Here is a 24,043-nt window from a genome sequence, read left to right as displayed (position 1 = left end):
CCAAATTTGGCCAGAAACATCCTTGGGGGAAGGGGAACAGAACTTGCATAAATTTTGGCTCTCATCCCCCGGAGGCAAGAGGGCCGGGCCTAATAGGGGAAATAGAGGTAAATTTTATAGGTTCTGCATGGATTGTAACCAAATTTGGCCAGAAACATCCTTTGGGGAAGGATTACAGAACTTGTATAAATTTTGGCTCTGACCCCCCTGGGGGCAGGAGGGGCGGGGCCCTATAGGGGAAATAGAGGTAAATCCTTAAATCGCTACTTGTCCTAGAGTTCTGCATGGATTGTAACCAAATTTGGCCAGAAACATCCTTGGGGGAAGGGGAACAGAACTTGTATAAATTTTGGCTCTGACCCCTCGGGGGCAGGAGGGGCAGGGCCCAATAGGGGAAATAGAGTTAATCCTATAAATCGCTAATAGTCATATAGTTCTGCTTGGATTTTAACCAAATTTGACCCAGAAACATCGTTGGGGTTAACGGAATTCGTATAAATTTGGCTTTGACCCCCTGGAGCAGAAAGAGTGGGGCCCAATAGGGGGATTAGAGGTAATATTCAAATTCCTTCAGAAAAGAAACAATGATCCTGTATTCAGAACATTCCTAGGCATTACAAACCAGGTGAGCGATATAGGCCCTCTGGGCCTCTTGTTTTATGTTTCATGCTTTGCAAAAAGACTTAAACGCGAATCCGTTTATCATTCGACGGAGGGACCATGGCTCCCGTGTGGTTTGGGCTCACCAAATGATACTCTGACACTAGCCCTTCTTTTCTGGGTTACTAGTTCGAAACCAAGTTGACAGTAACCTTAGTATAGTGGTTTTGTTTTGTGTACTCTGATTGCTGATGCTGGGTGTCAACATAACGCAGGAGGAAGCCCTTCACAGTTGAACAATTCATACAGAATATATATTATATATATACTGATATCGTATTTCGGTGTAAATAAAGGTGCGTCATTTGATCGGAGATGAATTTGAATGTAGTGTCATTTTAAGGTAGAATCTGAGAATAGACTTAGACACCATGTGATCGAACTTTAGACGTGATAATGCATGCTAGCCGAGTAAAACTCGGTTAGAGGATTCATATATATATTAAGAAAAAAATATATCAACACGGCATTCCTTTTCGCTAACGTTTTCAGGCCTTTCAGGCCATCTTCAGGCGATTGTTTATTTACTTTAGCTTAGATACAAGATGACGTCATAGTAAATGTAAATATAGGTACAGGTATCACTATATTATTAAATTATTATAACTAATCAATAATGAACATATTAATGACCATTCAACAATGGTTTAAATAATTTTACAAACAATTTTTCTTTGCAGAGTCTGTTTGTAATCCCAGCGTCTCCCATCATGTAAAATGGGAATATAGTAAAATAGCCTTTACCACATGTGTCGAGGTGTGCACTGAGTGGGATTTTCCGAGTTTCTGGTGAGCGCATTTGCTGCTTATGAACTCGGACTCTCTCACTCAGTGCATTTCCTGTTTGTCCCATGTAGAATTCTTTACAAGTGGGACATACAATCACGTAGATAAGGTTTTTGCTTTTGCAACTCAAATAATTATTAGGCGTTACTTTTTTCCCAGTCTTTAAAAGAAGATTGGTCCCTTCGTGGATGTAATTGCAGGTTCCACATCGTGTCTCCACATTTCGTCACCGAGTAGGTGCATCCCTCTGAATCATTAAATCGTGCACTTGTAAGTATCCTTTTCAAATTTGGCGGCTGTCGCTTACTTTGAAGGATTTCAGATTTCTTGACAAGTTGTTGCATCTTTTGGCTTTGATGTAAGATTGGAATTATGTCTTTTGCCGTTTCTACGATATTTTGATGACAGGGGTTATGTGTGACCACGAACGGTATATTTTGATTCTCGTGGGTGGACTTTACTTTCCGTAATTCATTAATGGGTATGCCTTAAGCCCGGTCAATACTGTTGTTTATTAAAGCCACACTATACGTAACTATCAACAAAATTTCAAGTTAAATTCGACTCCGATATTGTTAGTATTTGTAGATGTAGTTGAAATTAAGATATATTAAAGAATATTTGTAATGATTTTTTTAATAACTTTAGTACAGCAGTTGCTGAAAGTCGATACATGTAAACAAACTGGTCGCCATAGAAGTTACGATTATTACCGAACGGAAGTCGGAAAGTTCGTGACCCGTTTTCGGAAGAGTTCGGACAGACGTTACGTAGTAACGGTAGTCACATGACGTTCTCGGCAACGACGTTACAATGTCGGCTAACTTCGGCTTGTTTGACTAAGTGGGACCCACCTAGCGATGTTTAATATTTATTTGATTTTTATCAAAATATTCCGAATCATAATCGCTCATCTTGACTTCGATTTAGTCCTGTCTCTGCATGATTTACAATAGGATTTTTTTTCAACATTCTCCTAAATCATGAAAAAAATAAGAAAGATGCGGATATTGGGCCTTTAATGCCATGGGATAATGTTGTTTTCTCAAGAAATATCGGAGTTCATTCAATCTCTATTCTCGTTTGTCATAGTCGATCACAATTGCACATATACGTCTGGCGAGGCAGAAAGGTATGTTACGCTTTGTGTGAGTTGGATGACATGACCGAAAATCTAAATATTGGTGCGTATCCGTTGGCTTGTAGTACACATCCGTTCAAATGAATTTTCCCGATTTTTGCACTAAAACATCTAATAAGGCTAGATCTGTTTCGCTTTGGTCTATGGTGAATTGAATTGACGTGTTTAGGTTATTCAACATGTTGTGAAATGTTACTAAATCTGTTTTTGACCTTGTCCAAATAATAAAGCAATCATCAAGATATCTTTTCCAACACATTTTTACGTAGTTGACGAATGTCTCGCAAAAGTTTGTCCTCAATTTGTCATAGAGCTGTTGTTCAAGATATCCCATCACCAAATTTGCGTATGTCGGAGCGACTTTGGTGCCCATCGCTGTCCCAGATCAAAATAGAATTCATAATTGAAGCTTTGAAACTGATTCTCCAGAATAATTCTTTTTGCTTCAATGGAAAACATTATCTACAAACCAACGGGACAGCTATGGGCACCAAAGTCGCTCCGACATACGCAAATTTGGTGAAAACGTTAGCGAAAAGGAATGCCGTGTTGATATATTTTTTTCTTAATATCTACTGATGCACAACGTCTTTTAAAAGTTTAAATATATATATTATAAATACATATATATTATATATGTGTGCATATTATCCTAATGAGAAAATAATTGTATCATATAGTTAACTCGAGTGAATACGATCTGAAGGCGACAAGATTTTAAGCCTCATAGACGATATGTATACTCGTTCTAAGTTATGTAGGTAGATAAAGCTATTTAAAGAGTAGGTCTGATGCACAGCGCAGTATTTAAAATACTTCCACATCCGTCTGAACTTCTTCCGATTTTATTTTAGAGCAACTCGGTGCTTCAGTCCTGTTTCAAAATGATTTGGTGAAAGGCCCGACACGTTCCAGAAACAAAATATAAAAGTTTATCTTTAATACTTATAACGTCAGCATGTTTTTATAGATTACCTAAGATGAAGTTACAACACCAAACAAATGTACTATTTGTCAAACAGTGTCTAATGAACTTTGCATCAGTCGATCAGATCCTTCTCATAAAGATTTACTGACCAATATTATGAAACTTCAGCATTTGTATTTCCTTTACATCTCTATATATTATAAGGAACACTACTGTAAATGTCTACCACTATCCATAAGTCTCCGTTACCCAAGTCGTACTAATAGCCGTTTGTTGATAAATTCAATACACAAATAATTGTTAGTAAATAACAATTAACACATACAGTTTACTTCATTTATTTATTTATCACATTTTTCACATTAATGTATATATAATATAACATAAAAAGGAATATCACAGTCTACATGATTTTGGACGGATTTTACACACAAGTTGACTGAACATGCCAATCATAAGCAAGAGTAGTAGCAAGTGCCTTTCTGGGAACAAAATTCGAAGCACATCTATCAACAGGTGAACACTTTTTCTTCTATTGCTTATAGAGTTGGAACACTTTTCTGATAATAATTCTAATATATGTATTAGGTACATTTTCCGGTGATATTCAATTCAAAGAGTAGGGGCATATTTTGAACGGTTTCCATACAGCATGGACAAGGTTTTGAATTAATTTTTGCAGCAGGAACAGTTTTGTGAACAGAATATTTTCAGTAAATTTCACTTGGCAAGAATATGATTTCTGAACAGTTAAACGAAACAGAAACAACAAAATAAGATGGGGGTGATATAACAGGTATTCTATCCAAGATCCTCAACTTGTATCTGACGCATTTAGGGAAATTGTCAAAATATTAAATACAGCATCTCTTGAAGATGGATTCCACATATATTCATCAGCTAATTTCAGGATTTATACCGTAAATGTGATACAACAGAAAGCTGTATAACTTTGATAATTGAGCATGGTCAATTACTTATGTCAACTTTAAGGTTTGGACTTTAAACTGGTTGCAACTAATATCCTCCCAAATCCAATCTAATCGTTCAACACCCTGTGTCTTTGTTAGATCAAGTATGGTACTACTTAAACGATGCCCTCTTACTTGTTACACAGCAGCTGGGGTACCAGACTTCTCATCAACTTCTAAATAATGAAAACTATACAGTGTCCTAGCTTTTCCCTGTTTTAGGTCGCTGTGTTTCTGCATTAACTTTCTCTGCTGATGATGGAAGTCGGCGCTTGGTTGGACCTCTGGCCACCTGTCTGGCACGTGTACCAAAGCCTAGACATTGGAGGGACTCGGTGATGTACCGCTGGGAGGGGGACACACACAGAAGGACTAGCAACTTGGCATCACCACCTAGACAAGGTCAATGGGACATCAACATTATAAAAGGCTCATACACAGTATAAAGAGGAAATTTGCACTTACAACAGGACAGAAAATACTATGCTTGAAACTTTGCTCTTTAAATTTACTAACTTAGATACCGTACTTAAGGTTTTCAAAGTTATGCTCATGAAATTATAAAGATCCAGAAATTTATATTTTTCATTGAATGTACAGTATGCAAACTTATAACTTATTTCCAATTCTGTGTTTCATACCTATGGAGTCCTGAAGGAGATGGGTAAGACGACTGTTTCTGTAAGGAACATGACCTCTGTGTTCTGACAAAGCTCCAAGGACATCAGCCAGTGCAGACAGACTCTTGTTGATATGAGAAGCTTCCCTCAGGGCAGCCCCTGTTACACCGCTCATCCCTATTCACAGGAAATAAATATGGAAATGAAACAAGATTTGTGATGAAGATATATGACGTGTATTGAAGGTTGGTGAAGATACCTAAACCATCTTTCTTTGGCAGGCAATTCACATTTGTGAATTTCGCAATCCAAGTCAATTTGCGAAAGTTTCTCTCCCCTAATTAAAATCTACAAAAAATTTATTGATATGAATTACCATCAGTTTTTCAATCTACGAATTTTAATCTTCGTAAACTGGTTTTGAAACGAAAATCGCGAAAATTTTCTGGGCACAAAAGAAAGTTGGTTTACAGTAAATGAAAATAGTTTCACTACCACTACCTGTCACCTGTTAATATTGATATGGTGATATGTACTCAGCAGAGGCTAAGAGGTACTATATCTAGAGATTTAAAACAAACCCATAAGATGAAAAAACAGTACTTACCAACACATTCACTGCCAGCCAGATCCACCAACTGAAGTTTGGTCCTAATTACTGCCTGACTCTCGGCTGATGGAGCTTCAGGCCCAGGCCCACTTATCATTGACATTGGAACAGACATGGAACGACCCCTAGCATCTCGGCTCGACGTCTGCTGCATTGCCCCTTCAATTATTATGTGAAATTGAAAAAATACATCACCTTGTAATTCTGGTCAATCATGTTTAGAATTGTTACTGATCTGTAAAAAAGAAAGGATTAAGCAGTATTTTCCCTTCATTCTTCACATTTTAGAAGCCATATTCAGTGTTATTACCTTCAGTGTATGAAAAGATAACTTTCAATTGTAAAAACTCTTAAACATCAACATCAAATCCATGATTTTGAATAAAACTTGAAAGATAAAATTTCAGTTTACTACTGAAGCCATTGTAAGTTTCCAAACAGTCACTTTATATAATCATGAATATTTTTGGTATTAGATGTCCCAAACAAGTAAAACATCACAAAGAACAAGACTAACAATTACATCAGAATTCATATACGAATGTACATGTTTAACGAAACAAACAGTTTTTAATCAATTGTGATTCAAACCCAAACAGCACCCAGTGACATAAATAGGTACATGATAAGTGGATTGTACTTTATAAAAGGTTTTTTTTACACAGACACATGGCAGAAAAATCAGCAAAGGATCACAGTCCAATGTCAGGGGAATATATCCAAGTTGGGAGACAGCTAGTGTATCAGTGAAATACATTATTGGTCTGATGGACAAAACCTTAAGGCTAGCTTTGGTAACAGAGACAGCATCACACATAGCTACAAAGTAAGAGAAAACAAAGGTTTGACACATCTGGTGGACAATTTCAATATCCAGTTACTCACAAATCCGAAAAACATTTGGAATCCCCATTTCATCCTTAGAATACCCTGTAATTCATCAATTAACTTCAAACGTTAAAAAGATGCATTTTGTAACTAGCTTAAAGCAAAGAAAGCATAAAATGGGCATTATCTATGATGGCCCACTGTACTGTAGATATAATAAAACTTGGCATGAACTGGTATATAATCAAACTCCAATTAAGTGCATTAAGTACTCTATGTCTATTACTGGTTCAAATGAACTGCATCTATTTTTCCAGCAAAAAGGTCAGTGTTACAATTATGCACAAAAGGCTCATGGGCCTTACACTACATCGCCTCACTATTGGAGATTGAGAGTAATTGTCTCATTTTCATTTCCTTTTCTTGACTGGATGTATGAAACATACCATTTGTTTTGTTTGATTTTTGGTTTTTTGTTGTTGTTGTTTTTTTTTTTTTTTTTTTTTTTTTGGGGGGGGGGGGGGGGGGGGGGGCAGATTTAATCCTTTTTCAATGTACTTATCATAGCGTTGTTTCAGATTGCTGTAATAGTTTCAGATTGCTGTAAATTCATATCAAGCCCTTATGAAAGACACATTCCAATTGCAAATGCAATAGACTTGATGGGACTAATTACTATCTAGCTTTCATATTTCTATATACATGTAATCAAAATCACACTATGCTGAAGTACTAAATGAAAAATAAAAACAAGCGGCCCATGGGCCTTAACGGTCACCTGAATTCTGAGACAGAATGATACAAAGACATACCATATATAACACTATATATTGGCCCACCTTGCAGCCAGTCAGTGATTGTACATTTGACTTTTTAATCTATGAGGATTAATTTGGTTCCATCAAATTTGTGAATTCAAAAGATTTTTGAAAATTCAGCCATTTTGACCCCTTTTGGCCACCCCTCTGGCCCCTAGGTGTTAGCCAGGACCAATATGGATATAATGTTAAAATGTTATTCCAGGCTAATAATTCTAAGACTCATTTCTTATGAAAACAAAGCAAATAATGTTTTAGCCTATTTAACCCCTATTGGCCCCGCCCCAAAAGCCCCTGGGGGTCAGTCATGGCAAATTTGTTAATAGGATTCAATGGCCATCTCATAGGGAAAATTCTGACAACATTTGACTATTTCCTATTACAAACGACCAAAAAATGCTAAAAAAATGTGTTTTCCCTACATAAACCATAGTGAACTTAACCCCCTCCCCAGGAGGAAAGGTGAGACCCCTGGGTCATATAATTAACACTTTTTGTAAAAGACCTTAAGACCTTTCTATCAATGAAGAGTATTTGATTCTTCCACATTTGTGAGCCTTTCGACCCCTCCCACAGCCCCCTGCGGGTGGGAGTCATATAATTCACAATTTTGATTAGTGTTATAGGTTTGTGCAAAATTTCATTGAAATTGCTTCAGTGATTTTGGAGAAGAAGTCGAAAATGTAAATTGTTTACAGACATATGATGTACGACGACGGACAAAAGGTGATTTGTCTCATGTGACCTAACAATAACATATATGGGTAATTCTACATCTAGTTCAGTATTTATATATATGAACAACTAAATGTGTGTAGATGTCATCTATAATTATCTCCATTAAATACAAATACTGTAGTCAGTATGCAATTCAGTAAGCATACATAAGTCTTTCCTGTATATTGTTTACTTCTGTGTGACTAGCAAGCAAGCAAATTAATTCCTAGCAGCAGACAATATATTTGTATACCAAACATTTCTCTGCAAAATCCAGTCCACAAAATCAGGTTATTAAGCAATTAGCATTCTACACCGCTGCTGAATTGCTTTAATTGGTTTAAGGACACTTACCAAAATCACCATAATATAAACCTAGAGTTTTATGGTGAAGGTTATCAGACATTTCTAAAACTTTACATACTTCCTCAAGTTAAAACAGTTAACTTAAATGTCTTTATGTTATGATTTAAGAAATGATAATCTCTTCTATCAGCTATTTCATTCAGTTTTATGGTACTCTGTCTCTGTAACCTTACATGGATGTGTTACCAGGTACTTAATGTAAGATCTATTGTAAGATCTATTGTAAGATTTTGACCCCTCACTTTAACAATCAAACACATACAAGTGAGTTGATGTACTCTTAACTAGCTTGTACCACATATACTCATGTTTTATTTTTCTAAAATACTTCAATCAAATGTTATTTTGTGAATGTTTTCATTGCTATTACATGTACTACTGTGTATTAAAATGTTATTTTGTGAATGTTTTCATTGCTATAACATATACTACTGTGTATTAAAATGTTATTTTGTGAATGTTTTCATTGCTATTACACATACTACTGTGTATTAAAATGTTATTTTGTGAATGTTTTCATTGCTATTACATATACTACTGTGTATTAAAATCGTAGAAATGATCATTTGAGACTTTACTGATGCTCTGTAATATTATGTTAATCTACTTTTGAACAGTGACATGAAGCGTGCAGGTTATCTTTCCAATACAAGAAAGAGCCCTGTGACTTGGGTGCTGCTTATTTACTGTAGTTCAGTTCCTATGGTGATCTATACCTCAAAGATGGGTTCCCGCTTATATTAGTGGTTTTTTTCAACCACGAAACCAAAAAATTTATTACTGTGTGCATTTCTTGTGGATTTATTAGAGGAAAATCAACAATAAAAATGGTATCAGATACTGCAGACTATTACTCCACAGTCATTAATTTTCTCAATCGGATCTTGAAACGAATAAACTGGATCATCAGCATAGGCATTCCATTAGGAATGTCATGTGATAAGAGAAAATAGAGTCAACAAGGTCAGAGATAATGTATACAGGTTTTACATCTTGTTAGTGTTGTTACTCTTATGAATACGTAGTGAATTTTATTACCAGGCAATATCTTTTACACACATTACATTAATTTCACGTCGACAATCCTCAAATAATGTGACTATTCTATGATCCAGTAGAGGTCATGCATCGTCTAAAGGCCAAAAGAAGGTAAAAATAAAATGCACAATTAATATGAAAGAAATTGTGTGTGTTTTGTGGCAAAATTACATCAAAAAGAAGCATACACTGCTGGAAAAAGAAATTACTATTATGCAGTAATTATGTTTGTACGTGTATATATACATGTACATTTTGTACATGTACAGATACGTGTCTGCTGGTATTATATTTCGTACCCCTTCTGTGCCCCACGTGGAAAGTTGTGCCTGTAGGACAGAAGCTTTGCAACTTCAAGACGATGTTGCACACCTTTTTACTTCCTGATAAGTACCCATCTTTCTAATTCGTTATTAGGATAAACACTTCCCCTCTGTTGTAACAGATTGGAATTAAGACAAGAGTTAACAGCATGACGTGCATACACAGGTCTCTAAATGTTTGCCCGATCGAGAACTGTCGGCACAATCCATACATGTAGTTTTGTATTTATTTGTGGGTTACTAATAAATCAAATACAATTATATATATCTTAATTACTTATACACTGTACTTCAAATTACTTGGTAAATTTTGTATATAAAGTTTATAACTTTAGGCATTGTGGAAAAATAGAATTTTTCGTAATCCTTTTCTGATAAGTGACTTTGAGAGCAACTTATGTGGGAACCCATCTTTAAACACCATACGTTTGTGTCGGTGATCAAAAGAGTGTATGAGTGAGCGAGATGTGATAATCATATACTAATTACTAATTCATTATAGTTATTGCAATGATCAGGTAAAAACAGCCTTACCTTTCATGTGTTGCTCTGGTAAATCAGTTCAATTTTTTTATTTAAATTATTTTGATAGATATTTTTGACATATAGTTTTGTTTCAATTAATCAATTTGAAAGTTTTTTCATTCACGCAGAACATTTCATAACACATTTTAGTGAAGATATACAAATTTACAGCAAAAATAAGAAAAGCATCAGGACAACCAAACAAGAGGCCCAGTGGGCCTGTATCGCTCACCTGGTTTTTTGTTAGTAATTATCACAAGACTCTGACAATTAGAAAAATAAGCAAAATTGACTCCCAAAGTTTAATTTTGAATCACAACCATACAATGATGCTATTGATACCATACGCTAAATAAATATGCTATCCAATACATAGGTTCAGAGACAAAGTAGTTTATATGAAAATAGTAGCCTAATTGACCTTTTTGACCTCGCATATATTGCCGTTTAAGGCCAGGGGGTCAGCCCTATCATTTGTACAATTTCAAATCCCAACCCTATAAGGATGCTACCATTGCATTATAAGTGCTCTTCCATTCTTAGTTGCAGAGAAGAAGTCGTTTATATGGAAAAAGCTAAATTGACCCCTTTTGACCCCACCCTTCAGGCCCCCCGGGGGGTCAGCCCCATCATTTGCAAAAATTTGAATCCAAACCCTATAAGGATGTAACCATTGCAATATGAGCGCAATCCCATGTTAAGTTGCAGAGAAAAAGTCATTTATATGGAAATTGACCCCTTTTGACCCCGCTTCTCAGGCCCCCGGGGGGTCAGCCCCATCATTTGCACAATTTGGAATCCCCACCCTATAAGGATGCTACCATCATTGCATTATGGGTGCTTTACCATGCTTAGTTTCAGAGAAGAAGTCGTTTATATGAAAATAGCCAAATTGACCCCTTTTGACCCCGCCCCTCAGGCCCCCCGGGGGTCAGCCCCATCATTTGTACAATTTTGAATCCCCACCCTATAACGATACTACAATTGCATTATGAGTGCTATCTCATGCTTAGTTTCAGAGAAGAAGTCGTTTATATGGAAATAGCCAAATTGACCCCATTTGACCCCGCCCCTCAGGCCCCCGGGGGGTCAGCCCCATCATTTGTACAATTCTGAATCCCCACCCTATAAGGATGCTACCATTGCATTATGGGTGCTTTCCAATGCTTGATTTCAGAGAAGAAGTCGTTTATATGGAAATAGCCAAATTGACCCCTTTTGGCCCCGTCCATCAGGCCCCCGGGGGGGGGGGGGGGGGGGGGGGGTGGGTCAGCCCCATCATTTGTACAATTTTCAGTTAGTAGCCCATAAGGATGCTACCAGTCAAATTTTGTTGAAATCCGACCAGCGGTTATGGAGAAGAAGTCGATTGTTGACGGACGACGGACGCCGGACGCTGCGGTATCCCATAAGCTCACCTCGGTCCTTTGGACCAGGTGAGCTAAAAACTGGAGATATGATCTTCTTCCTTTTGGCCTTATTTCTTCAAGTGTTCAAGTGTTTGTACTCACCGTCCTGGATGGAAGGTTTAGAGAAAAAGCTAGGGGCCTGGGAGTTGACCGTTAAAGTGACCACCAGGTGGGACCGACTTGAATGGTCATGGACCAGTGTAGAAGATTCTCGTCTAGCCTTCAACCCTCTCTGGACCAGACACATGACGTCATACACATTGTCAACTTCCCTGTAGATAGACAATCAGAAAATGTGGCTTCACTGATTTGGCACCATGTTGATTTCTATTTGTACTTTCTGAATTCCCAAACCTTAATTTGTACATTTTGAAATTGTAGCCCAAAAATTAATACTAAGGATGAGGAATTGTATACAAACAAAGGTCTATAACTTTAAATAAAACTGCCTCGTTTTTTGTTCTTGATGATTCATAGCATATTTCAGTTTTGGGAAGGGCTATGTGAATTATTGGCATTGCATTGGAAAAGGGGTCAAACTTTGTATAAGGGATTTTTTTCCATATTTCAGCTAAAATCACTGTTTTCTTCAAGTAACACTTATGAAAGACTTAAAATGGAAGCATCAAAAGAAAGTATAATAATGAATGACCTACTTGAAGGTGATGGTTGGTAGATTGATGGAGTTGTCTACCCCTGTACTGATATCATGTTTTATATTGGCATCGCTGCTGAGGAGGTCACGAATGTCATTGTTATATATCTCCACCACAGATACCTCTATTGTATGGTGTCTCTCAGGCTTCTCTGAGATCAATCTGGAAATTATGGAAATCATCTAACAATAAAACATGTAATTCACAATAATATTGAAATCAAATCAGACATATCTGTCATTAAGGATTTCCATTTTGCTACACACCAATACATAGAGTTACCTCTCTTGGGGACAGAAAAGGACTATAAATTGTTAATTTTGCACAAGATAATATGTCCTTGGCTGAATTTTGTCACATCTTTATGATGTAACAATTACATTAAGTATACCTAATTTAATAAAGCAAAATAAAGTAAATAAATCAAATAACTTGTCCCATTATCTCTCCCTCCATTACCTGAAGAGTTCTCTAGCTGCACGAGGGATGACACCCTCATCAGGATGGGGCTCTGGGGATGCATTGTAATCCTCATTCTTGTGACTTCCCAACATTGTATGAGTCTTACCACTCCCAGTCTGGCCGTATGCCATGATACAGATATTGTACCTGTTACAATATTATACAGTTTGTAGTGGGAATAAGTTCAGATTCATTCACTGAAGATTTGATAATATGCAAGCATTGATCACCCAATCAATTCTAGATTGAGTTCTAATATGAATGCACAAGTTTACAAATCTCTTCATTTTATACTCTTTGTTAGTTGTTATAGGTGTTCCTCATATTTCAAGATATATCTTTATTTATTTGTAACTGAAATTTATTGCTTCGAGTGTATTTAGCAATATAAACTCCGAAATAATTTGTACTTACCCATCCAATAATGATGTTAACATTGGCTGTACCTCATAAAACACATTGTCCTGGCTCTCCTTAGGGTCATACACTCTGAGAAAAGTGAACAAATAAAACAGGTTTAATATTAAATTACAGTCCAACGTAAAACAATGATTGTACACAAATTTAATATATTGTTTAATGTATACATTGAGGGGACTTCTCCCTGGACACGACCAACATGTAGTTCTGAAAGAATTGATAAAAAGAGGAGATGCTTATTACTGGTAGAATATGCTACTGTACAATTCACTGTGTAGATCTAATATATTATAGACTAGATAATGAGATCTATTTCCTAAGTCATAGCATTATATTTACATACCTTTCAAATTCAAATACTTTATTATGTTTGGCTGTCCGTACACATGCATTTTCCTGTAAAATAGAATTAACAAATGTGAGAAGTATATTCGGTTTATCATACCTATACTGTATTTACATTGAAACTTTGGAAATGGTCACAAGAAAGGAAGGAATAGGAAGGTTCTCTAGACTATCAAAGAGATTGTACTTACATCATCTACATAATGCACCACCACCTCAGACTTTGTTCCGACTCTAAAACATACAATGTCATATTCAAAGATTACACATAGCTGGTTTAGCAATTATTATCGATAGGATCGATGTTCAAGTGGAGTGTTTGATATTTAGGCGCATATAAATGAACTAAAAGATTTCCTGTAAAAGAATCTAAAATTTTCAACAGTAAGATGAACAAGAGGCCCAGAGGGCCTGTACCGCTCACCTGGTTTGTAATGCCAAGTAATGTTCTGAATACAGGTTCATTGTTTCTTTTCTGAAGGAATTTTAATATAAACCTGTAAATCCCCTATTGGGCCCCACCCCTCCTGCCCCCAGGGGGTCAGAGCCAAAATTTATATAAGTTCTGTTCCCCTTCCCCAAAGGATGTTTATGGCCAAATTTGGTCACAATCCAAGCAAAACCCTAGGACAAGTAGCGATTTATAGGATTAACCTCTATTTCCCCTATTCGGCCCCATCTGTCCTGCCCCCGGGGGGCCACAGCCAAAATTTATGCAAGTTCTGTTCCCCTTCCCCCAAGGATGTTTATGGCGAAATTTGGTTACAATCCATGCAGAACTCTATGACTAGTAGCGATTTAAAGGATTTACTTCTATTTCCCCTATTGGGCCCCGCCCCTCCTGCCCCCAGGGGATCAGAGCCAAAATTTATACAAGTTCTGTTCCCCTTCCCCCAAGGATGTTTGTGGCCAAATTTGGTTACATTCCATTCAAAACTCTATGACTAGTAGCGATTCAGAGGATTTACCTCTATTTCCCATATTGGGCCTGCCCCTCCTGCCCCCAGAGGGTCAGAGCCAAAATTTATGCAAGTTCTGTTCCCCTTCCCCCAAGAATGTTTGTGGCCAAATTTGGTTACATTCCATTCAGAGCTCTATGACTAGTAGCGATTTAAAGGATTTACCTCTATTTCCCCTATTGGGCCCGCCCCTCCTGCCCCTGGGGGATCAGAGCCAAAATTTATACAAGTTCTGTTCCCCTTCCCCCAAGGATGTTTGTGGCCAAATTTGGTTACAATCCATGTAGAACTCTATGACTAGTAGCGATTTATAGGATTTACCTCTATTTCCCCTATTGGGCCCTGCCCCTCCTGCCCCCGGGGGGTAAGAGCCTAAATTTATACAAGTTCTGTTCCTCCTTCCCCAAGGATGTTGGTGGCCAAATTTGGTTACAATCCATGCAGAACTCTATGACTAGTAGCGATTTAAAGGAAATGTTGACGGACGGACGACGGACGCCGCGCCATGACATAAGCTCACCGGCCCTTTGGGCCAGGTGAGCTAAAAACAGTTACCTTTTTGCCAAATATTGAAAATATCTACTGGTAAACTATTTAAAAAAGTATCAAATCTGTTACATGCTTGCACATTTTGACAGGAAACTTTTTTTACCTGCCAAGTGTTGAGGGGTCCTCTAAACCGGTATCAAACTCCATCAATGGTCGAAGTCGACAGTGAACTCTTATGTTACCCCTCAGTTCCTATAAGTTTTTCAAACAAACATACAATTACATTATGGTACATTTTAATGAAGGCTAGAACAGAAGCATTGTTCTTATAAATATTGTTTTATAATGATGTAAAAGGGATGTCATTGATATGTTTGAAGTTGGGAAGGGGGATAAATATAAACATAATTGCTAATATTGGTAAAGACTAGAGTGTAATTTTATATAATAATTAAAATGTGTTGACATATACCATGAGTGTATTATGGAGTTCCTGTCGTCGTTTTTTCTCCTTGGCATGACGATCTGTGATATCTTGGAGTGCTGTATTCATTTGCTCTATCTTATCTTGTAGGACAGAGAGACTAGAGGTTTGGGACTGGAACATGTGACGGTGTCGATGGATCACTGTAGAAGCTCGATCAATCTGTGATCCAAAGTCTTGTGGTATATTTGTGGCAATCTTATGGACAGCAGACAAGTCTACTCGTAATCGCTGGAAAATTACGAAATTGTGCATAATACATTCAGATCAAGATCATATATTGTACTTACATCTCAAATTCTGAACACAGGAAGCCATATATTTGGTTAAGATGTTCAAAGTTTTTTTGTTTTTATTTATCATTTTTAATTTGTTTCCTGATTTATTAACAGCCAGTGTCATTAAAGGACATGTCAGGTTTTAGAGTGAAGCCACAATACCTTCGAAAGAAACCTTATTATGCATTTGGCAAAATCTGGCTTATACATGTCATGGTTTCTAAAAATAACTCATTGAAAGAATGTTATATGTACAAGTATAATGAAGGCTTACATTAACATCTTGCTTCAATTTTGTTGCAGATTGAGCTATTGTTTTCCTAAACTTTTGTTCGGAATCACACTGGTTCTGTAGTCCAGACATGTCCTCCCTGTTCTTCTGAAGTGAGCCTCGAAGCTGAGCCAACTTCAGATACAGCATCGCATTCTCTGTTTCCAATGTTGATATCCGCTCATCCTTGGTCTGAAATTATATTAATAAGAATTTAAGGTTGATTGTAACTTGTATTCAAGTGACCTGTCAAACCTATTTTCTTAAGAAACATGATGGTGCATACACAGCATACATGTCTTCAATTTGTTGGATGTTTGTATTGGATTTTATGTTAATTTTTACATAGTTTGACCACAATATTATTTAATATGACATCTTTATCAATGTACTGATCCAGTCTTCCAGACAAGTAGATTTGGCAGTCAGGCAAGTGAATATTGACAAGACACTTGTCAATCGGACAAGTAAAAAATTCTGATGCTGATTATGACCTGGACATTAAATTATATATTATACAATCTCTTTTTCACTCAATATATAGGTGACAATCAACGGGATACAGCTAAATCAACACATTGTATATACATAGTCTGATATACTTAATTATCTGGAAAATATTAAGGGCAAGTGAAAATGCTGTTTAGACGAGTGCATTTCAGAGGAGCACTTGTCCGACGAACGGGTACATTTCAAAGTTTTTCCATTGCCTTGGTTTACTGTGATATCATATTAGAATACATTTGTGTACTGTGACATCATATTAGAATACAATGTCTACATCATATCAGAATGCAATACCTACTTTGATATCATATTAGAATACCGTGTATAATGTGACACCCTTTTAGAATAGAGTGTATAATGTGATATCCTATTAGAATACAGTGTATAATGTGACATCCTATTAGAATATGGTGTATAATGTGACATCCTATTAGAATACAGTGTATAATATGACATCCTATAAGAATACAGCGAATAATGTGACATCCTATTAGAATACAATGTATAATGTGACATCCTATTAGAATATAGTGTATAATGTGACATCCTATTATAATAAAGTGTATGATGTGACATCCTATTAGAATACAGTGTATAATATGACATCCTATTAGAATACCGTGTATAATGTGACATCCTATTAGAATACAGTGTATAATATGACATCCTATTATAATACAGTGTATAACGTGAAATCCTATTATAATACAGTGTATAATGTGACATCCTATTATAATACAATGTATAATGTGACATTCTATTAGAATACAGTGTATGATGTGACATCCTATTATAATAAAGTGTATGATGTGACATCCTATTAGAATACAGTGTATAATATGACATCCTATTAGAATACCGTGTATAATGTGACATCCTATTAGAATACAGTGTATAATATGACATCCTATTATAATACAGTGTATAATGTGAAATCCTATTATAATACAGTGTATAATGTGACATCATATTAGAATACAGTGTATAATGTGACATCCTTTTAGAATACAGTGTAAAATGTGACATCCTATTAGAATAGTGTATAGTTTGACAATCTATTAGAATACAGTGTATAATATGACATCCTATTAGAATACAGTGTATAATGTGACATCCTATTAGAATACAGTGTATACTGTAAATCATCAGTGTATATAGAATCCTATTACAATACAGTGTATAATGTGACATCCTATTAGAATACAGTGTATAATGTGACATCCTATTAGAATACAGTGTATAATGTGACATCCTATTATAATACAGTGTATAATGTGACATCCTATTATAATACAGTGTATAATGTGACATCCTTTTAGAATACAGTGTAAAATGTGACATCCTATTAGAATACAGTGTATAATGTGACATCCTTTTAGAATACAGTGTATAATGTGACATCCTATTAGAATACAGTGTATAATGTTGACATTCTATTAGAATACAGTGTATAATGTGACATCCTTTTAGAATACAGTGTATAAATGTGACATCCTATTATAATACAATGTATAATGTGACATCCTATTAGAATACATGTATAATATGGACATCCTATTAGAATACAGTGTATAATGTGACATCCTATTAGAATACAGTGTATAATGTGACATCCTATTAGAATACAGTGTATAATGTGACATCCTATTAGAATACAGTGTATAATGTGACATCCTATTATAATACAGTGTATAATGTGACATCCTTTTAGAATACAGTGTAAAATGTGACATCCTATTAGAATAGTGTATAGTGTGACATCCTATTTGAATACAGTGTATAATATGACATCCTATTATAATACAGTGTATAATATGACATCCTATTAGAATACAGTGTATAATGTGACATCCTTTTAGAATACAGTGTATAATGTGACATCCTATTAGAATACAGTGTATAATGTGACATCCTATTAGAATACAGTGTATAATGTGACATCCTATTAGAATACAGTGTATAATGTGACATCCTATTAGAATACAGTGTATAATGTGACATCCTATTAGAATACAGTGTATAATGTGACATCCTATTAGAATACAGTGTATAATGTGACATCCTATTAGAATACAGTGTATAATGTGACATCCTATTAGAATACAGTGTATAATGTGACATCCTATTAGAATACAGTGTATAATGTGACATCCTATTAGAATACAGTGTATAATGTGACATTCTATTGAAATACAATGTATAATGTGACATCCTATAAGAATACAGTGTATAAGGTGACATCCTATTAGAATACAGTGCTGAGTGTGACATCCTTTTAGAATACAGTGTTGAGTGTGACATCCTATTAGAATAAAGTGTATAATGTGACATCCTATAAGACTATAGTGTATAATGTGACATCCTATAAGACTATAGTGTATAATGTGACATCCTATAAGACTATAGTGTATAATGTGACATCCTATTAGAATACAGTATATAATGTGACATCCTATTAGAATACAGTGTATAATGTGACATCCTATTAGAATACAGTGTATAATGTGACATCCAATTATAATACAGTGTATAATGTGACTTCCTATTAGAATACAGTGTATAATGTGAAATCCTATTAGAATACAGTGTATAATGTGAAATCCTATAAGAATACAGTGTAAAATGTGACATCCTATAAGACTATAGTGTATAATGTGACATCCTATAAGACTATAGTGTATAATGTGACATCCTATTAGAATACAGTATATAATGTGACATCCTATTAGAATACAGTGTATAATGTGACATCCTATTAGAATACAGTGTATAATGTGACATCCTATTAGAATACAGTGTATAATGTGACATCCTATTAGAATACAGTGTATAATGTGACTTCCTATTAGAATACAGTGAATAATGTGACATCCTATTAGAATACAGTATATAATGTGACATCCTATTAGAATACCGTGTATAATGTGACATCCTATTAAAATACCGTGTAAAATGTGACATCCTATAAGAATATAGTGAATAATGTGACATTCTATAAGAATACAGTGAATACTGTGGCATCCTATTAGAATACAGTGTATTATGTGACATTCTATTACAATACAGTGTATAATGTGACATTGTATTAGAATACAGTGTATAATGTGACATCCTATTAAATACATGTATAATGTGACATCCTATTATAATACAGTGTATAATGTGACATCCTATAAGAATATAGTGTAATACTGTGACATCCTATTAGAATACAGTGTAAATTGACATATTATACAGTGAAGTGACATTCTATTACAATACAGTGTATAATGTGACATCCTATTAGAATACAGTGTATAATGTGACATCCTATTAGAATACAGTGTATAATGTGACATCCTATTAGAATACAGTGTATAATGTGACATCCTATTAGAATACAGTGTATAATGTGACATCCTATTAGAATACAGTGTATAATGTGACATCCTATTAGAATACAGTGTATAATGTGACATCCTATTAGAATACAGTGTATAATGTGACATCCTATTAGAATACAGTGTATAATGTGACATCCTATTAGAATACAGTGTATAATGTGACATCCTATTAGAATACAGTGTATAATGTGACATCCTATTAGAATACAGTGTATAATGTGACATCCTATTATAATACAGTGTATAATGTGACATCCTATTAGAATACAGTGTATATAATGTGACATCCAATTAGAATACAGTGTATAATGTGACATCCTATTAGAATACAATGTATAATGTGATATCCTATTAAATACAGTGTATAATATGACATCCTATTAGAATAAAGTGTATAATGTGATATCCTATTAAAATACAGTGTATAATATGACATCCTATTAGAATACAGTGTATAATGTGACATTCTATTAGAATACAGTGTATAATGTGATATCCTATTAGAATACAGTATAAAATGTGACATCCTATAAGAATACAGTGTATAATGTGACATCTTATAAGACTATAGTGTATAATGTGACATTCTATTAGAATACAGTGTATAATGTGACATCCTATTAGAATACAGTGTAAAATGTGACATCCTATTAGAATACAGTGTAAAATGTGACATCCCCTAAGACTATTTTGTATAATGTGACATCCTATTAGAATACAGTGTAAAATGTGACATCCCCTAAGACTATTTTGTATAATGTGATATCCTATTAGAATACAGTGTAAAATGTGACATCCTATAAGACTATTGAGTATAATGTGACATCCTATTAGAATACAGTGTAAAATGTGACATTCTATTAGAATACAGTGTATAATGTGACATTCTATTAGAATACAGTGTATAATGTGACATTCTATTAGAATACAGTGTATAATGTGACATTCTATTAGAATACAGTGTATAATGTGACATCCTATTAGAATACAGTGTAAAATGTGACATCCTATAAGACTATTGAGTATAATGTGACATCCTATTAGAATATAGTGTATATTGTGACATCCCATTATAATACAGTGTTGGGTGTGACATCCTATTAGAATACAGTGTATAATGTGACATCCTATTAGAATACAGTGTATAATGTGACATCCTATAAGACTAGTGTATAATGTGACATCCTATTATAATACAGTGTATAATGTGACATTCTATTATAATACAGTGTATAATGTGACATCCTATTAGAATACAGTGTATAATGTGACATTCTATTAGAATACAGCGTATAATGTGACTGACATTCTAAAAGAATACAGTGTATAATGTGACATCATATAAGAATACCATGTATAATGTGACATCCTATTAGAATACAGTGTATAATGTGACATCCTATAAGAATACCGTATTTAATGTGACATCCTATTAGAATACAGTACATCCTATAAGAATACCGTGTCTAATGTGACATCATATTAGAATACAGTACCTCCTATTAGGCCTAGAATACTGTGTCTAGTGTGACATCCTATTTGGATACAGTGTATAATGTAACATCACATTAGAATATATAAAATGTGGGAATATAGGTCACTTGCCTTATATTTTAGTGTGTGTGCCATAATTGCTGTGGTCCCTTTCATTGTTTCCATCTGTTTGATATGACAACGGTAGGGTAGGGCTATGTATATAAACATTCCACGTGTGTTTCCGAATGTGTATTGTGATAGAGGCTATCGTTTGTATCCTTGAGCAGTCTAGATTAACTTGGTGTTTACCAGGATATCGGTGAGTTGCCTGATGAGGTTCCGCGCTGACTGCGCATATGCCACAGATTAGACCAATCAGAATGGGTGTGCGACATCGCAAATAGGACCATGGGAAGGGGGTTATAAAAGGGGATGCACAGCTAAAATGGACACCTTGCATGGCTGGATAACCGACCAACACCCAGGGAGAGATATCTTTCCTACCTCAGGAGCTGATAACAGCTACCACACAGTGCTGACAACAAGCACACGTACATTAGTGCGTAAACGTTAGAAAACATGGGGGTGTGTACATGTTAGTTAGGGAGTGGGGTTGTTGCTTGTGTTTACCGGGAGGTGAGGGTGTAGTGTATATGTTTATAGGTATAGGAGGCGGGTAGATGCACCGTTATCAATAGGTCCTATATAATCCTATAGGGGTGTACCTATACTGAAACCGTTTATCTTTGTGTATTACTTTTACTTACTTTGTTACCGTTTATATGTATCACAGTTTAATTGATCTAGTTATATGAATAAATCTCCATTTAACTTTATGTAAGTGTTTGTTGATGTGTAGTTAATTGCTCCGCCACATCCTTAAGAACTTGGGATTAAGCTGCCTGTAATCAGCTACATGTGTGCGTGTCTCTCGGGATTCGTCTGCTGACCGGTGTCGTTGGGATTGTAAATCAAAACTATACGATCACAACATTTGGGAACTGATCTATGACGTCCTCTCGACGCTGGTCCCGGGAGTGGGGGCGCGCTATTACAAATGTTACCTATTTATTATCGCAATTTGTTATATCAGAAACATACAATGTATATTAGGTATCAGTACAATACATGTATGTTTCTGGCTATCTGTAGCTCAATGTCAGGACAAAACGGATTAAGCTTAGATTGAAAGCTGTTTAAGGTTCATGTAATGGCTTTAAACAGTGATATTTTGCAAGCCTAAAACGCATTACTGTGCTGCAATTGAACAGAACTAATTTCATTAATTGTTGGTATATACCCTGGCTAACTGTCAGTCTTACTGTTGATATGTAATTTGTGGAGCTGCGTGTAAAATACAGTAAAATATGAGAAAAATTTATAGTTCTGGAGAAGACATAGAACTCGTGTGAATTGCATTGATGGAACCAAATAATCATGCCATCGTGTTCAGTTGTGAATATGCCAGGTACTCCAACAGTTTGTTTGGCAAAATCGGACCAGCAAATAGCGCAGGAGCCTATTGTTGTAAATGCAAATGGCTGCTATAAATGGCGGATCGAAAATATCGCATATAAGAAGCCATCTCAATTGATACAAATGTTTTTATAGACACCAAAAGGTACTCTGAACATAACAAGAAGACTCTTCACGAAAAAAATAGTTCAAACAATCTGTTTGGGGCGAAAAATGCAAATTTCCGGAAAGAGCCTCAAAGTCCACATTTTAACTATTTTTTTCGTAAATATTCTTCTTGTCATGTTCAGAGTACCTTATAGTGTATATAAGAGCACTTGTATCAATTAAAATGTCTTTTTATATGCTATATTTGTGATCCGCCATTTAAAGCAGCCATTTGCATTTACAACAATAGGCTCCTGCGCTATTCGCTGGTCCGATTTTGCCAAACAAACTGTTGGAGTACCTGGCATAGTCACTACTGAACACGATAGCATCTTTATTTGGTTCCATCAATGCAATTCACACGAGTTCTATGTCTTCTCCAGAAATATACATTTTTCTCTTATTTTACTGAAATTTACAAGCAGCTTCACAAATTACTTATCAACAGTAAGACTGACAGTTAGCCAGGGTATATACCAACAATTAATTAAATTAGTTCTGTTCAATTGCAGCACAGTAATGCGTTTTAGGCTTGCAAAATATCACTGGTTAAAGCCATTACATGAACCTTAACACCTTTGTACACTTTGTATGTTACAGCCAAATAGTAGAAAATAATCAACATAAATCATAGCTCGATGTTAGTATATACTTACACGCATATCCTTTTCATAATGCTTAATCTTATCGGCATAAAAGTGAGTTCTGTCGATACCCAGGGGCATGTTGACATCTTCTGCTGTCACTTTCTCTTGAATAAAAACGCGTCTGAACACAACAAAATAACACTCGGAACACAAAAATAACAAAACCGAAAGGTTCCGAGTGATTTTAGTCCATTTCTAATTTTTAAACATAGGATATTTTTATCTAGATAAAGATAAAGAAAATAGTAGAATTTTAATTAAGTAAAAAAATATGGCTGCATTTATTTGACTTTCATACCACCG

The 24,043-nt window shown here is 35.4% G+C and overlaps 1 protein-coding gene across 5 annotated transcripts; it reads right to left on the bottom strand.

Moving 5' to 3' along the window:
* Window positions 1-3,842: 3,842 nt before the first annotated feature.
* On the bottom strand, window positions 3,843-23,881 carry LOC138305069 (kinesin-like protein KIF25). Of its 5 annotated transcripts, none has more exons than XM_069245483.1 (14): window positions 23,750-23,881; window positions 16,108-16,296; window positions 15,544-15,786; window positions 15,235-15,323; window positions 13,815-13,857; window positions 13,622-13,674; window positions 13,273-13,347; window positions 12,856-13,005; window positions 12,397-12,558; window positions 11,843-12,012; window positions 10,341-10,355; window positions 5,714-5,875; window positions 5,128-5,283; window positions 3,843-4,879 (listed from the first exon to the last, which is right to left on the bottom strand). In XM_069245483.1, exons 1-14 carry the CDS (start codon window positions 23,816-23,818, stop codon window positions 4,689-4,691), a joined length of 1,767 nt encoding a protein of 588 aa, XP_069101584.1. In that variant the 5' UTR covers window positions 23,819-23,881; the 3' UTR covers window positions 3,843-4,688. The 5 variants fall into 5 exon arrangements, with proteins under 5 accessions (XP_069101584.1, XP_069101580.1, XP_069101575.1 ...); XM_069245479.1 differs by lacking the exon at window positions 10,341-10,355 and adding an exon at window positions 8,434-8,454; XM_069245474.1 differs by lacking the exon at window positions 10,341-10,355 and adding an exon at window positions 6,602-6,646.
* Window positions 23,882-24,043: the final 162 nt, after the last annotated feature.

The sequence above is a fragment of the Argopecten irradians genome, chromosome 1 (genome assembly GCF_041381155.1).
Source record: "Argopecten irradians isolate NY chromosome 1, Ai_NY, whole genome shotgun sequence".
In the NCBI taxonomy this organism is placed as follows: Eukaryota; Metazoa; Mollusca; class Bivalvia; order Pectinida; family Pectinidae; genus Argopecten; species Argopecten irradians.
This window is presented reverse-complemented; position numbering and strand designations above follow the sequence as displayed.

Coding starts and splice junctions, on each gene's coding strand:
- LOC138305069 (XM_069245474.1), bottom strand. CDS start 23,818: ATGCCCCTGGGTATCGACAGAACTCACTTTTATGCCGATAAGATTAAG. Junction 16,297..23,749: donor ATTATGAAAAGGATATGCGT/GTAAGTATATAC, acceptor ATATAATTTCAG/ACCAAGGATGAGCGGATATC. Junction 15,787..16,107: donor AATTGAAGCAAGATGTTAAT/GTAAGCCTTCAT, acceptor GTAATTTTCCAG/CGATTACGAGTAGACTTGTC.